At 50.8% G+C, this 17,500-nt stretch overlaps 1 protein-coding gene across 1 annotated transcript in view; it reads right to left on the reverse strand.

The window, feature by feature from the left end:
- Positions 1-17,500, reverse strand: part of ryr1b (ryanodine receptor 1b (skeletal)) — a 287,373-nt gene that overhangs the window by 150,414 nt on the left and 119,459 nt on the right. Inside the window, 15 exon segments of the mRNA XM_065027242.1 lie at positions 176-487; positions 2,234-2,312; positions 2,655-2,818; positions 3,116-3,347; positions 3,437-3,657; positions 4,410-4,579; positions 5,652-5,772; positions 6,119-6,230; positions 8,087-8,273; positions 9,908-10,043; positions 13,785-13,879; positions 14,049-14,299; positions 16,142-16,415; positions 17,006-17,085; positions 17,286-17,352. Of these exon segments, the coding sequence (XP_064883314.1) occupies positions 176-487; positions 2,234-2,312; positions 2,655-2,818; positions 3,116-3,347; positions 3,437-3,657; positions 4,410-4,579; positions 5,652-5,772; positions 6,119-6,230; positions 8,087-8,273; positions 9,908-10,043; positions 13,785-13,879; positions 14,049-14,299; positions 16,142-16,415; positions 17,006-17,085; positions 17,286-17,352 (2,501 nt within the window).

Genomic DNA, 17,500 nt, shown 5'->3' on the forward strand with positions numbered 1-17,500 from the left:
CTAGAGTTCCACCATCAACTAGAGTTCCACCATCGACTAGAGTTCCACCATCGACTAGAGTTCTACCATCGACTAGAGTTCCACCATCGACTAGAGTTCCACCATCGACTAGAGTTCCACCATCGACTAGAGTTCTACCATCGACTAGAGTTCCAGTTTCCAGTTTGTTCCTTACCTGCAGCTCTCTGGACAGCGCCATGGCAGTGATGTCCACAGGCGAAGGGCTGTAGCCATGGCTGGGGTCATAGGTCGCCTGAGCAGTCTGGGAGATCTTCCGTGTGGAGGTCTTCAGCTCCACCTTCTCTCCCTCCCCTGCTTGAGCCTTCTCCATCGTCCACTCCCAGGCCAGCATGGCCTTAACGGACTCCTTGATGGGCCAGCGGTAGATCTCCTTGTCCTTCTCGGAGAAGGTCTTGTAGGGACGCAGCATAGGGTGTGTCTTGGCGTTTTCATCCAGCACCTCTCCGTACGACCAGTTGTTCTGGATCTGAGAGCAGATACATAAAAGCATCAGTATACTCAACAACAAAAAAACGAGTTTCTCCCTGAAGTCTCCAGATCTCCATCGGTGAGGTAGAGTGGGAGAGGGAGGTAGAGAGAGGGAGAAGGGGAGAGGGAGAGGGAGAGGGAGAGGGAGAGGGAGGGGAGGTAGAGGGAGGGAGAAGGGGAGAGGGAGGGAGAAGGGGAGGGAGAAGGGGAGAGGGAGGTAGAGGGAGGGAGAAGGGGAGTGGGAGGGAGAAGGGGAGAGGGAGGGAGAAGGGGAGTGGGAGAGGGAGGTAGAGGGAGGGAGAAGGGGAGAGGGAGGGAGAAGGGGAGTGGGAGAGGGAGGTAGAGGGAGGGAGAAGGGGAGAGGGAGGTAGAGGGAGGGAGAAGGGGAGAGGGAGGGAGAAGGGGAGTGGGAGAGGGAGGTAGAGGGAGGGAGAAGGGGAGTGGGAGAGGGAGGTAGAGGGAGGGAGAAGGGGAGAGGGAGGGAGAAGGGGAGTGGGAGAGGGAGGTAGAGGGAGGGAGAAGGGGAGAGGGAGGGAGAAGGGGAGAGGAGAGGTAGAGGGAGGGAGAAGGGGAGAGGGAGGTAGAGGGAGGGAGAAAGGGAGAGGGAGGGAGAAGGGGAGTGGGAGAGGGAGGTAGAGGGAGGGAGAAGGGGGGAGTGGGAGAGGGAGGTAGAGGGAGGGAGAAGGGGAGAGGGAGGGAGAAGGGGAGTGGGAGAGGGAGGTAGAGGGAGGGAGAAGGGGAGTGGGAGAGGGAGGTAGAGGGAGGGAGAAGGGGAGAGGGAGGGAGAAGGGGAGTGGGAGAGGGAGGTAGAGGGATGGAGAAGGGGAGAGGGAGGGAGAAGGGGAGTGGGAGAGGGAGGTAGAGGGAGGGAGAAGGGGAGAGGGAGGGAGAAGGGGAGTGGGAGAGGGAGGTAGAGGGAGAAGGGGAGTGGGAGAGGGAGGTAGAGGGAGGGAGAAGGGGAGTGGGAGAGGGAGGTAGAGGGAGGGAGAAGGGGAGAGGGAGGGAGAAGGGGAGAGGAGAGGTAGAGGGAGGGAGAAGGGGAGAGGGAGGTAGAGGGAGGGAGAAGGGGAGAGGGAGGGAGAAGGGGAGTGGGAGAGGGAGGTAGAGGGAGGGAGAAGGGGAGAGGGAGGGAGAAGGGGAGAGGGAGGGAGAAGGGGAGTGGGAGAGGGAGGTAGAGGGAGGGAGAAGGGGAGTGGGAGAGGGAGGTAGAGGGAGGGAGAAGGGGAGAGGGAGGGAGAAGGGGAGTGGGAGAGGGAGGTAGAGGGAGGGAGAAGGGGAGTGGGAGAGGGAGGTAGAGGGAGGGAGAAGGGGAGAGGGAGGGAGAAGGGGAGTGGGAGAGGGAGGTAGAGGGAGGGAGAAGGGGAGAGGGAGGGAGAAGGGGAGTGGGAGAGGAAGGTAGAGGGAGGGAGAAGGGGAGAGGGAGGGAGAAGGGGATTGGGAGAGGGAGGTAGAGGGAGAAGGGGAGTGGGAGAGGGAGGTAGAGGGAGGGAGAAGGGGAGGGAGAGGGAGGTAGAGGGAGGGAGAAGGGGAGTGGGAGAGGGAGGTAGAGGGAGGGAGAAGGGGAGAGGGAGGGAGAAGGGGAGTGGGAGAGGGAGGTAGAGGGAGGGAGAAGGGGAGTGGGAGATGGAGGTAGAGGGAGGGAGGAGGGGAGAGGGAGGGAGAAGGGGAGTGGGAGGGAGAAGGGGAGTGGTGATGTAGATGTGTCGTAGACGCAGGATGAAAGAGAGGTGAGGAGTCAACGAACCTTTTCGAAGGCCCACTTGTCGTGAGTGTGTTCTGCATACTTATTGATGAAGCCATCCAGCTTCTCTGGGATAATGGTGCTGAGAAGAACAAAACAGGTGGAGAGTTATCGCTGCGTGAGACACACTGCTAACCTGCTAACACCCTGCTAACCTGCTAACACACTGCTAACCTGCTAACACACTGCTAACCTGCTAACACACTGCTAACCTGCTAACCTGCTAACACACTGCTAACCTGCTAACCACTCTACTGTGTAAATATAGCTTCAAGGGTTTTCCACACCAGGTGAATTTAAATCAGGGAAAAAAAACTGGCCTTATGGCCTTAAACTAGGGCCTGGAGTTTCTCCTGGACAGGTCTCACGTGATCAGGAAAACTCCCAATCTCCAGACTGCCGACGACCCCCATCCCATTCTCACTTGGTGGTCTCCACGGGTTTGGGGTCAAAGTTCCCCTCGGCGTCCACCGAAGCCTTCTTCTCCGTGTTGGAGGAGTAGCTGGCGTCCACATAGTCAGGGGGGATGGCGCCAGCGATGGCACAGATACATGGCATGGCGATCTTAAACAGCTCGGCATCGAATTTCTAGAACAGATTGAGAGGGAAAGAAGGAGATGGAGAGGGAGGTAGAGGGAGAAGGGTAGTGGGAGAGGGAGGTAGAGGGAGAATGAGGTAGAGGGAGAAGGATGTAGAGGGAGAAGGGGAGTGGGAGAGGGAGGTAGAGGGAGAAGGAGAGTGGGAGAGGGAGGTAGAGGGAGAAGGGGAGTGAAAGTGAGAGCGAAGTCACAGGAAGTGCCAAGTAATACAACGTCTTCCAGGACACAAACTACCCCGTTTATAATGATACACTGCATACAGTACAGTCATGTGTATTGTTCTGACCTTGTGCGCCAGAGACTCGAAGATTCCCCAGAAGAGTTTCCGCGACAGGTGCAGCTCCTCCTCTGACGACGCCCCAAAGTTGGCCCAACCGTTAGGCAGGCAGTAGTACTTCCAACAACGCTCATAGTGATTGGTCAGGAGCTTCAGAGGCATCTTAGCAAACTCGTTGAGTATTGGCACGTCAAACACCAGCTTCCTCAGCAGATGCTGCAGCATGGAAGGTCGAAGGTACCTGAGAGGACAGAGGTAAAAGTTATTATATTATTCGTAAAGGTAACGTTTAATTCACCGATGTGCCAGAGGGTTGTGGTTGTCGCGTACTTGACGAGGGACATGAGGCACTCCTCGATGACGTCTCTCTGAGCCTTGGTGAGGGCTCGCCCGCGGGACAGCCTATAGATGGTGTGCAACATGGAGTCAATCATGATGGCACGGTGGTCGGTGCCCGCGAACAGAGGGGCACACTTGGTGATGAGGGGCAGCACAGCGGAACACAGGTAGCGGTTCAGAGCCAGAGCCATCTCTGTGGTGCTGAATGCCAGCTAGAGGGGGACGGACAGACAGACAGACAGACAGACAGACAGACAGACAGACAGACAGACAGACAGACAGACAGACAGACAGACAGACAAAGAGGGAGAGAGATGTTATTCACGTTGTTTAGCCTTTAGTATAATAAATAGAGACATGGTTCCAAGACAATAGAGACATGGTTCCAAGACAATAGAGACATGGTTCCAAGGTTCCGATAGAGACATGGTTCCAAGACAATAGAGACATGGTTCCAAGACAATAGAGACATGGTTCCAAGGTTCCGATAGAGACATGGTTCCAAGACAATAGAGACATGGTTCCAAGACAATAGAGACATGGTTCCAAGGTTCCAATAGAGACATGGTTCCAAGACAATAGAGACATGGTTCCAAGACAATAGAGACATGGTTCCAAGGTTCCGATAGAGACATGGTTCCAAGACAATAGAGACATGGTTCCAAGACAATAGAGACATGGTTCCAAGACAATAGAGACATGGTTCCAAGACAATAGAGACATGGTTCCAAGACAATAGAGACATGGTTCCAAGGTTCCAATAGAGACATGGTTCCAAGACAATAGAGACATGGTTCCAAGACAATAGAGACATGGTTCCAAGACAATAGAGACATGATTCCAAGACAATAGAGACATGGTTCCAAGGTTCCAATAGAGACATACACATACCAATATGTTTTTCCCTGTTCAAGTTACCTGGTTAGGAAAACTCCTGGCCCTACAGTCTATAGGCAGTACTCACCGTATCCAGGGATGCAGCAGCTCTCATGTCTGGCAGGAAGCCCACCTCCAGAACATGAAGCAGGAAGTCCTGGTTGTCGATACCATACACACGGTCCAGGAACAGCACCATGGACGCCTTGTGGTCCGGGACGAAGCTCGCAGACATCTTAGGCTCTATGGTGTGACCATCTGAGTGGTAGTGGGGTGAGAGAGAGAGAGACAGAAAGAGAGACAGAGAGAGCGAGACAGAGAGACAGAGAGACAGAGAGACAGAGAGAGAGAGAGAGAGAGCGCGAGACAGAGAGAGCGAGGGAGAGAAAGAGGCAGATTAAGGGTTAAAGATATTGTTCAATTGAAAGGGACAAAACATTAGCATGGGATCTGTGATAATCAGTCCCTCCAGGATTTCGCAGTGATTTAAATACTGACATTGGGCCTCCCGGGTGGCACAGTGGTCTAATGAGACTCTGTGTTCGAGCCAAGGCTCTGTCGCAGCCGACCGCAACAGGGAGGTCCATGGGGCGACGCACAATTGACCTAGCGTCGTCCGGGTTAGGGAGGGTTTGGCCGGCAGGGATATCCTTGTCTCATTGCGCACTAGCGACTCCTGTGGCGGGCCGGGCGCAGTGCACGCTGACCAAGGTCGCTAGGTGCACAGTGTTTCCTCTGACACATTGGTGCGGCTGGCTTCCGGGCTGAATGTGCGCTGTGTTAAGAAGCAATCGATATTGGTTGGGTTTGTGTTTCGGAGGACGCATGACTTTCGACCTTCGTCTCTCCCGAGCCCGTACGGGAGTTGTAACGGTGAGAGAAGATAGTAAGATACTAACAAAAATGGATACCACGAAATTGGGAAGAAAAAGGGGGTCAATTTTTTTTACTTTTAATTTAAATTTTTTAAATACTGATATTTTGCACGGCAATACGCAACTATTTTGTCCAATTTGTCACGAAAATACACTTGACGAAGGAAACAGTTTGTTGACGTGATACAACAATACTATACTATAATATATATACTATACTATACTATAATACTATAAACGTCTGGTGGTTCGTTGAAGCCCTCTTTTTGGTCGCGCGGTGATGAATCCATTTCAATGCCATTATATTGACTGTTTGATGCTTTTGAATGGTTTGGGGATTGGCAACATTGGCATAATATGCAAGGAATTGTTGATTTGTCCCTGCAAAAAAATGGGGATTTGCAGGTTTGGAGAATCCTGGAGGGAATGGATAATTGTTATGTCTTGTGCCGTACCTTTCCCATAGTCAGGTATCTGTACAGACAGACTGATGACTCCCACCAGGTCTTCTATAGGAACCAGAGATCTCAGGATAGCCCGGATCCTCAGAGCCTCACCTTTACCCGCCTGGATCAACTGGAGGGAGGGAGACGGAGAGGGAGGGAGACAGACAGACAGACAGACAGACAGACAGACAGACAGACAGACAGACAGACAGACAGACAGACAGACAGACAGACAGACAGACAGACAGACAGACAGACAGACAGACAGACAGACAGACAGAGATAGAGAGAGATACAGACAGACAGACAGACAGAACGAGAGGGGTTTATGTTCCGGTAGAGATATAACGAGGCCCCGGACAGATTCTAGTAAATCCTAAGCATCCTTCATGTTCACGACCGTAACATGTGGTCTTGTGTTAAAACAGACGTCAGAATCAGCGCTTATGAAATGTGGAGAAAACGGCGTAACGTACGTGCATCTCAGGTGCACAGCGTCCCAGCAGATCGATGAGGGCAGAGTAGAAGGACATGATGGCGTTTCCAAGATGGACGCGGTTCTCCTCTTGCTGCTCCTCACCACCAAACCTGACAGGCAGACAGACAGACAGACAGACAGACAGACAGACAGACAGACAGACAGACAGACAGACAGACAGACAGACAGACAGACACAGAGGCAGGCAGGCAGACACCGAGGCAGGCAGGCAGGCAGGCAGGCAGGCAGGCAGGCAGACAGACAGACAGACAGACAGACAGACACAGAGGCAGGCAGGCAGACACCGAGGCAGGCAGGCAGGCAGGCAGGCAGGCAGGCAGACAGACAGACAGACAGACAGACAGACAGACAGACAGACAGACAGACAGACAAGCATTAATCATTAGCATAACAGTTGATGTAGAGAGTTGACCCATCGGTTACTATTTAAAGCTCTTTACAAATCGAATCCATGATCAATACAATCACTGTGGATTGGGAAGGAAACTTGAACCAAAGCATGAAATCATTCACTTCTTCTATTCCATCGTTTCTTGTCTTTCATGCTGAACACCTTTTCTCTCTCTAGTCTTACTAAAGCATCCATCTTATATGCTAAAGAATATACTTTTTATTACACAGGGAAGAGTCTGTCCTTCTTGACGGTAGGTCCGTCTCCGGCTACACACCACAATACAACAACAATACCCCAACAACAACACAACAACAACACACCAATACCCCAACAACAACAATACCCCAACAACAACAACAACACACCAATACCCCAACAACAACAACAACACCCCAACAACAACAACAATACCCCAACAACAACAACACACCAATACCCCAACAACAACAACAATACCCCAACAACAACAACAACACAACAATACCCCAACAACAACAACAACATACCAATACCCCAACAACAACAACAATACCCCAACAACAACAACAACACAACAACAACAACAATACCCCAACAACAACAACAACACAACAATACCCCAACAACAACAACACACCAATACCCCAACAACAACAACACAACAATACCCCAACAACAACAACAACATAACAATACCCCAACAACAACAACAACACAACAATACCCCAACAACAACAACAACAACACACCAATACCCCAACAACAACAACAACACCCACCAATACCCCAACAACAACAACAACAACACAACAACAACAACAATACCCCAACAACAACAACAACAACAACACAACAATACCCCAACAACAACAACACACCAATACCCCAACAACAACAACACAACAATACCCCAACAACAACAACAACATAACAATACCACAACAACAACAACACAACAATACCCCAACAACAACAACAACATAACAATACCCCAACAACAACAACAACATAACAATACCCCAACAACAACAACAACATAACAATACCCCAACAACAACAACAACAACACAACAATACCCCAACAACAACAACAACAACAGAACAATACCCCAACAACAACAACAACACAACAATACCCCAACAACAACAACAACATAACAATACCCCAACAACAACAACAACAACACAACAATACCCCAACAACAACAACAACAACATAACAATACCCCAACAACAACAACAACACAACAATACCCCAACAACAACAAACAATACAACAACAACAACACACAACAACAAGACAACTTTACCCCAACAAAACAACAACACCCCAACAAAACAAGACAAAAACAGAACAACAACAACACAACTATACACCAACAACAACACCACAACAACACAACAACACTAACAACAACACAACAACAACAACATCACCACAATAACACAAAAATGTATCACCACAACAACAACAACATAACAACACAACCACACAACAACAACAACTCCGCAACAACAACACAACAACAGAACAATAACAACACTACAACAACAGCTCTCCAGTAGTCTTACATGGGGAACCGCCTGTCCTTCTTGACAGTAGGTCCGTCCCTGGCTGGGTCCTCTGAGATCTTGATGGCCTCCTCTATTGCCGCCAGCAGACCAGCACCCCCCTCTCCTCTCAGGGCGGGGCCAAAACACTCTGGCCGACGAATCAGTAGACGCACCACCACGTTGGCATTCTCCTCCACACTCTCTCCTGTAGAGGGTAAGAACAGACAGGAAGAAAAAAAGATTAGAAGAAGAACATACTGTGAGTGTCACCACTACTGGTACACTGTAACACTGGCACGCCTCCACGGTGGAGACAACGGCCACGGTGGAGACTACAACCTCGGTGGAGACAACGGCCACGGTGGAGACTACAACCTCGGTGGAGACTACAGCCACGGTGGAGACTACAACCTCGGTGGAGACTACAGCCATGGTGGAGACTACAACCTCGGTGGAGACTACAGCCATGGTGGAGACTACAGCCACGGTGGAGACTACAGCCATAGAGACTACAGCCACGGTGGAGACTACAGCCACGGTGGAGACTACAGCCTCGGTGGAGACTACAGCCACGGTGGAGACTACAGCCATAGAGACTACAGCCACGGTGGAGACTACAGCCATAGAGACTACAGCCATGGTGGAGACTACAGCCATAGAGACTACAGCCACGGTGGAGACTACAGCCATAGAGACTACAGCCATGGTGGAGACTACAGCCATAGAGACTACAGCCATAGAGACTACAGCCATGGTGGAGACTACAGCCATAAAGACTACAGCCACGGTGGAGACTACAGCCATAGAGACTACAGCCACGGTGGAGACTACAGCCACGGTGGAGACTACAGCCTCGGTGGAGACTACAGCCACGGTGGAGACTACAGCCATAGAGACTACAGCCACGGTGGAGACTACAGCCATAGAGACTACAGCCACGGTGGAGACTACAGCCATAGAGACTACAGCCACGGTGGAGACTACAGCCATAGAGACTACAGCCATGGTGGAGACTACAGCCATAGAGACTACAGCCATGGTGGAGACTACAGCCATAGAGACTACAGCCATGGTGGAGACTACAGCCACGGTGGAGACTACAGCCACGGTGGAGACTACAGCCATAGAGACTACAGCCATAGAGACTACAGCCATGGTGGAGACTACAGCCATAGAGACTACAGCCACGGTGGAGACTACAGCCATAGAGACTACAGCCACGGTGGAGACTACAGCCACGGTGGAGACTACAGCCATAGAGACTACAGCCATAGAGACTACAGCCACGGTGGAGACTACAGCCATGGTGGAGGCTAGGTGTTGCAGGCTAGGTGTTGCAGGCTAGGTGTTGCAGGCTAGGTGTTGGAGGCTAGGTGTTGGAGGCTAGGTGTTGCAGGCTAGGTGTTGCAGGCTAGGTGTTGCAGGCTAGGTGTTGGAGGCTAGATGTTGGAGGCTAGGTGTTGGAGGCTAGGTGTTGGAGGCTAGGTGTTGGAGGCTAGGTGTTGCAGGCTAGGTGTTGGAGGCTAGGTGTTGCAGGCTAGGTGTTGGAGGCTAGGTGTTGCAGGCTAGGTGTTGCAGGCTAGGTGTTGCAGGCTAGGTGTTGCAGGCTAGGTGTTGGAGGCTAGGTGTTGGAGGCTAGGTGTTGCAGGCTAGGTGTTGGAGGCTAGGTGTTGGAGGCTAGGTGTTGGAGGCTAGGTGTTGCAGGCTAGGTGTTGCAGGCTAGGTGTTGGAGGCTAGGTGTTGCAGGCTAGGTGTTGCAGGCTAGGTGTCGGAGGCTAGGTGTTGCAGGCTAGGTGTTGCAGGCTAGGTGTTGCAGGCTAGGTGTTGCAGGCTGCTGACCGTTGACAAAGACAGCAAAGCGCAGGAAGTCCAGGTATTTCTCTCCCCCACAGGGATTCCAGCCGATGTCAGGGTAGCCCTTAGATAGGAGCATGGGACAGCTCTGTAGTCCACAGCCCGCCAGGTAAGTCACCACCTGGAGAGAGGGGCAGGTAGGAGGGGGTAAGGGTTAGCAGGGTAGCCCTTAGACAGGAGCAATGGACAGGGTGACTGAGATGTTCTGTCCAGGGTCTACTGTATAGGGGTACAGGGTGACTGAGGTGTTCTGTCCAGGGTGTACTGTATATGGGTACAGGGTGACTGAGGTGTTCTGTCCAGGGTCTACTGTATAGGGGGTGACAGGGTGACTGAGGGGTATGTTGAGGTGTTCTGTCCAGGGTCTACTGTATAGGGGTACAGGGTGACTGAGGTGTTCTGTCCAGGGTCTACTGTATAGGGTACAGGGTGACTGTGTTCTGTCCAGGGTCTACTGTATAGGGGTACAGGGTGACTGAGGTGTTCTGTCCAGGGTCTACTGTATAGGGGTACAGGGTGACTGAGGTGTTCTGTCCAGGGTCTACTGTATAGGGGTACAGGGTGACTGAGGTGTTCTGTCCAGGGTCTACTGTATAGGGGTACAGGGTGACTGAGGTGTTCTGTCCAGGGTCTACTGTATAGGGGTGACTGGTACAGGGTGACTGAGGTGTTCTGTCCAGGGTCTACTGTAGGGTGACTGAGGTGTTCTGTCCAGGTCTACTGTATAGGGGGGTGACTGACAGGGTGACTGAGATGTTCTGTCCAGGGTCTACTGTATAGGGGTACAGGGTGACTGAGGTGTTCTGTCCAGGGTGTACTGTATATGGGTACAGGGTGACTGAGGTGTTCTGTCCAGGGTCTACTGTATAGGGGTACAGGGTGACTGAGATGTTCTGTCCAGGGTCTACTGTATAGGGGTACAGGGTGACTGAGGTGTTCTGTCCAGGGTCTACTGTATAGGGGTACAGGGTGACTGAGGTGTTCTGTCCAGGGTCTACTGTATAGGGGTACAGGGTGACTGAGGTGTTCTGTCCAGGGTCTACTGTATAGGGGTACAGGGTGACTCAGGTGTTCTGTCCAGGGTCTACTGTATAGGGGTACAGGGTGACTGAGGTGTTCTGTCCAGGGTCTACTGTATAGGGGTACAGGGTGACTGAGATGTTCTATCCAGGGTCTACTGTATAGGGGTACAGGGTGACTGAGGTGTTCTGTCCAGGGTCTACTGTATAGGGGTACAGGGTGACTGAGGTGTTCTGTCCAGGGTCTACTTTATAGGGGTACAGGGTGACTGAGGTGTTCTGTCCAGGGTCTACTGTATAGGGGTACAGGGTGACTGAGGTGTTCTGTCCAGGGTCTACTGTATAAGGGTTCAGGGTGACTGCACTCCAGGATCTGCTCCTGCAGAGCCATGGCCAGCTCGTTGTTGGGTTAGAGTAAGGGTTTGGGTTTGGGTCAAATCAAATCCATTTAAATGTTATTTGTCACATGCGCCGAATACAACAGGTAGACCTTCATAGTGACATGCTTACTTACAAGCCCTTAACCAACAATGCAGTTTTAAGAAAATAAGAGTTAAGAAAATATTTCCTTAAAATGCAAATGGTCAAGATGCTCTCGATGGTGCAGCTGTATAACTTTTTGAGGATCTGGGGACCCATGCCAAATCTTTTCTGTCTCCTGAGTGGGAAAAGGTGTTGTTGTGCCCTCTTCACTAATGTGTTTTGGGAACATGTTAGTTTGTTGGTGATGTGGACACCAAGGAACTTGAAGCTCTCGACCTGCTCCACTACAGCCCCATCGATGTGAATGGAGTCGTGCTCGGTCCTCCTTTTCCTGTAGTCCACTATCAGCTCCTTTGTCTTCATCACGTTGAGGGAGAGGCTGTTGTCCTGGCACTACACTTGCCAGCTCTCAGACCTCCTCTCTATAGGCTGTCTCGTTGTTGAGGGAGAGGTTGTTGTCTTGGCACTACACTTGCCAGCTCTCAGACCTCCTCTCTATAGGCTGTCTCGTTGTTGAGGGAGAGGTTGTTGTCCTGGCAACACACTTGCCAGCTCTCAGACCTCCTCTCTATAGGCTGTCTCGTTGTTGAGGGAGAGGTTGTTGTCCTGGCAACACACTTGCCAGCTCTCAGACCTCCTCTCTATAGGCTGTCTCGTTGTTGAGGGAGAGGTTGTTGTCCTGGCAACACACTTGCCAGCTCTCAGACCTCCTCTCTATAGGCTGTCTCGTTGTTGAGGGAGAGGTTGTTGTCCTGGCAACACACTTGCCAGCTCTCAGACCTCCTCTCTATAGGCTGTCTCGTCGTTATTGTTGTGTCGTCAGAAAATGTAATGATGGTGTTGGAGTCGTGCTTGGGGCCACGCAGTGGTGGGTGAACAGGGAATACAGGAGGGGACTAAGTACACACCCCTGAGGGGCCCCTGTGTTGAGGATCAGAGTGGCAGCTGTGTTGTTGCCTACCCTTACCAACTGGGGGGGGCGGCCCGTCAGGATGTCCAGGATCCAGTTGCAGAGGGAGGTGTTTAGTCCCAGGGACATTAGCTTAGTGATGAGCTTTGTTGTCACTATGGTGTTCAATGCTGAGCTGTAGTCAATGAACAGCATTCTCACGTAGGTATTCCTCTTGTCCAGGTTAGAAATGCAGTGTGGAGTGCGGTTGAGATTGTGTGATCTGTGAATCTGTTTGGGCGGTATGCAAATTGGATTGGGACCAAGGGGTTTCAAGGATGATGGTGTTGATGTGAGCCATGACCAGCCTTTCGAAGCACTTCATGGCTACCAACGTGAGTGCTACGGGGCCGTAGTCATTTAGGCAGGTTACCTTGGCTTTCTTGGGCACAGGGACTATGGGGATCTGTTTAAAACATGTAGGTATTACAGACTGGGTCAGCGAGAGGTTGAAAATGTCAGTGAAGACACTTGCCAGTTGGTCAGCGCATGCTCTGAGTACACGTCCTGGTAATTTGTCTGGCCCTGTGGCCAAGGCCTTGTGAATACTGACCTGTTTAAAGGTCTTGCTCACATCGGCTATGGAGAGCATGATCACACAGTCGTCCAGAACAGCTGGTGCTCTCATGCATTCTGGTATACTCCTCAATGCCATTGGATGAATCCAGGAACATATTCCAGTCAGTGCTAGCTAAAACAGTCCTACGCTAGTCCTAACAAAACAGTCCTAGCGTAGCATCCGCATCATCTGACCACTTCCGTATTGAGTGAGTCACTGGTACTTCCTGCTTTAGTTTTTTGCCCGTAAGCAGGAATCAAGAGGATATAATTTTTGTCAGATAAGCCAAATGGAGGGCGAGGGAGAGCCTTGTACGCATCTCTGTGTGTCAATTAAAGGCACCCTGATCTGCGTCTCCTGTATCTCCTTCTTTTCTTCATGCGAATGACGGGGATTTGGGCCTTGTCTGGGAGCAGCATTATATTCTTTGTTTCAGACTCATTAAAGAAAAAATCTTTCTCCAGTTTGAGGTGAGTAATCGCTGTTCTGATATCCAGAAGTTATTTTCGGTCAGAAGAGATGATAGCATCAACATTATGTACAAACAATGCAAACGAAAAACACACAAAATAGCACAATTGGTTAGGAGCCTGTAAAACGGCAGCCAATCCCGGCAGCCAATCCCGCCATTCTTCCCGCTCTATATAAGGAATAGGACACTGGAGGTTGGTGGCACCTTAATTTGGGAGGACGGGCTCGTGGTAATGGCTGGGGTGGAAAGAGTGGAGTGCTATCAAATACATTGACGCAATTCCATTTTCTCTGTTCCAGACACTTTTATGAGCCTAACCGAACCTCAGCAGCCTCCGGTTGAATAGGGAAACAGGGTGGCAGGTTAGGGTCAGGGGTTACCTTCTCCAAGTCCTGCTCCTGTAGAGCTAAGGCCAGCTCGTTGTTGTCGATGCAGGAAGCTGCAGCCACATCCAGAGGGGTGGAGCCACGCATACCTACAAGAAGACCAGGAGAATGTTTATTAAACACAGATCTTGGTTCAGATTTTCCATATCCCCAATCCTAACCTTCACCACTAAGGGGGATGAAAACACAACTGATCCTGTACCAGTGGTTAAGAGTTCCTCTGTGTGTTTTCTGATTGACAGGCAGAGTGTACTGTACCTAGGCCGATGCCGCTGTTCTGCAGCAGGTAGCTGAGGTGATCAAACATGGACCTCTGGTTCTGACGGCTGATGCGACAGAAGTAACACAGGAACCGACAGCAGTTGGTCACCATCTGGGGGAACCGGATCTCCTTGGAATCCCCACCTCCTCCCAGCACATTAACCATCACCTCCATGACAGTCTCATGCATCCCCAGAGCCCTCATCAGGTTAGGGTGCTGGTAGAACACCTTGTTGTTCATGATGTTCCTGGAAAACAAACAAACAAATAAGTAAATAAAACATTGATGTTCCTGGAGAAGGAGACAACAACAACAAAGAGACTTTTAAATGAACTAAAATAATCGTAGTTGAATTGTTCCAGCTGTGCGTCCAGATCTTCTTTCGGTAATCGTTGCCAGGTTTGGGGGTACAATTCAATTTCAATTTCACTGAATTGAAATGGAACTGACCCGGACCCTGGTAATCAGTGGGCCACCTGAGTGATGCCCGATGCTCTGGGTCATGAGCCTACCCTTTACAAGGTACAGTAACCAGACACACCCTCAAGGTACCGTAACCCCCCTATCCCTCCAGGTACAGTAACCACCCTATCCCTCCAGGTACAGTAACCACCCTATCCCTCCAGGTACAGTAACCCCCCTATCCCTAAAGGTACAGTAACCACCCTATCCCTCCAGGTACAGTAACCACCCTATCCCTCCAGGTACAGTAACCACCCTATCCCTCCAGGTACAGTAACCACCCTATCCCTAAAGGTACAGTAACCACCCTATCCCTCCAGGTACAGTAACCACCCTATCCCTCCAGGTACAGTAACCACCCTATCCCTAAAGGTACAGTAACCACCCTATCCCTCCAGGTACAGTAACCCCCCTATCCCTAAAGGTACAGTAACCACCATATCCCTCCAGGTACAGTAACCACCCTATCACTCCAGGTACAGTAACCAGACACCCTCCAGGTACAGTAACCCCCCTATCCCTCCAGGTACAGTAACCACCCTATCCCTCCAGGTACAGTAAACCCCCTATCCTCCAGGTACAGTAACCACCCTATCCCTCCAGGTACAGTAACCATCCCCTATCCCTCCAGGTACAGTAACCCCCCTATCCCTCCAGGTACAGTAACCACCCTATCCCTCCAGGTACAGTAACCACCCTATCCCTCCAGATACAGTAACCACCCTATCCCTCCAGGTACAGTAACCACCCTATCCCTCCAGGTACAGTAACCACCCTATCCCTCCAGGTACAGTAACCACCCTATCCCTAAAGGTACAGTAACCACCCTATCCCTCCAGGTAGGTAACATCCCTAAAGGTACACCACTATCCCTCCAGGTACAGTAACCACCCTATCCCTCCAGGTACAGTAACCACCCCTCCAGGTCCCCTCCAGGTACAGTAACCACCCTATCCCTCCAGGTACAGTAACCCCCCTATCCCTAAAGGTACAGTAACCACCCTATCCCTCCAGGTACAGTAACCACCCTATCCCTCCAGGTACAGTAACCAGACACCCTCCAGGTACAGTAACCCCCCTATCCCTCCAGGTACAGTAACCACCCTATCCCTCCAGGTACAGTAACCACCCTATCCCTAAAGGTACAGTAACCACCCTATCCCTCCAGGTACAGTAACCCCCTATCCCTCCAGGTACAGTAACCACCCTATCCCTCCAGGTACAGTAACCACCCTATCCCTAAAGGTACAGTAACCACCCTATCCCTCCAGGTACAGTAACCACCCTATCCCTCCAGGTACAGTAACCACCCTATCCCTAAAGGTACAGTAACCACCCTATCCCTCCAGGTACAGTAACCCCCCTATCCCTCCAGGTACAGTAACCCCCTATCCCTCCAGGTACAGTAACCACCCTATCCCTCCAGGTACAGTAACCACCCTATCCCTCCAGGTACAGTAACCACCCTATCCCTCCAGGTACAATAACCACCCTATCCCTCCAGGTACAGTAACCACCCTATCCCTCCAGGTACAGTAACAACCATATCCCTCCAGGTACAGTAACAACCATAACCCTAAAGGTACAGTAACCAGACATACCCTCAAGGTACAGTAACCAGACGTACCCAATGCTCTGGATCATGAGCCTCTCCTCCTCGGGGCCCATCTGAACGATGAGCAGAGATCTGATCTGGCCCAAGCACTCCAACAAGTCCATTGTGTCCTGGACAGATATAGCATTGATGGCGTAGGCTTTAGGCAGGGCTCTGGTCAGCTCTCCCAGCCCATCATACTGCCTGTGGAGCAGGCTGAACATCAGGCGCACCAGCTCAGGGTTCTGAATGAAGGCCTCTTGGGCCCAGTGGATCATGGTATGGGAGATCAACTCCTGGAGAGTGCCTTGGGGGGGAAGGGACACACATGGATTTGTAGTGAATGAACAAGATATGACTTATTTTTTTACTGTGTCTTGGTTAACTGATGAGCTGTCAGACTTAAACTAGGCACTTAACTGTGCGAAGCTGTGAAAATAGCAAGTCCAGACTGTGTTCTAACCACAGAGACAGATAAAGATCACCTCATGGATATAAGGGTTAGGGTATTGTGGTTAGGGGTTAGGGTGGTGAATGTGTTCGATCTGGGTTAGAGGTTAGGGGTATACTAGAGTTAACCTACTGGTTTATACCTCCTCCTCCTGGGTTTTGAGGTTAGGGGTTAGGGGTTAGGGTGGTGAATGTGTTCTAACTGGGTTAGGGGTTAGAGGTTAGGGGTTAGAGGTTAGAGGTTAGGGTGGTGAATGTGTTCTAACTGGGTTTGAGGTTAGAGGTTAGAAGTTAGGGTGGTGAATGTGTTCTAACTGGGTTAGAGGTTAGGGGTTAGAGGTTAGGGGTTAGGGTGGTGAATATCTTCTTACTGGGTTTGGGGTTAGAGGTTAGAGGTTAGAGGTTAGGGGTTAGAGGTTAGGGTTAGGGTGGTGAATGTCTTCTTACTGGGTTTGACCTCCTCCTCCTCTTCTGGCTCCTCCACCACCTCCTTTTTCTTCCTCAAGTTATTCACCTTGCCCATCAGCCTAAGGAGATACAAAACAATACAACATTATATTGTCAGTATGTTATAATACAATACAACATTATTATTATTATAATATATAACAATAGTATTATATTATTATCACACACACACACACACACTTGAGAAGAGAACAGAAGAGTGCTAGGATTCGAACCGGCAAACTTTTGGCTAAAGGTCCAACTCCTTAGAGTTACCTACCGGCCAAGACGCCCTCTCAGAGAGGTGTCCACCTCCTCCTCCTCCTCTTCCGCCTCGATGTGCACGCCTGGAGGAGAGAAGGATACATAGTAAGCATAGTTAGCTCTCTGTGTGGTGTTTTGGAAGGTTGCTATGATGTGCTGTGGATCAGGGTCAGGGGTCAGGGGTCGGAGTGTTGTTATGATGTGATGTGGGTCAAGGTTAGGGGTCGGAGT

Source organism: Oncorhynchus nerka, linkage group LG14, assembly GCF_034236695.1.
Source record: "Oncorhynchus nerka isolate Pitt River linkage group LG14, Oner_Uvic_2.0, whole genome shotgun sequence".
Taxonomy (NCBI): Eukaryota; Metazoa; Chordata; class Actinopteri; order Salmoniformes; family Salmonidae; genus Oncorhynchus; species Oncorhynchus nerka.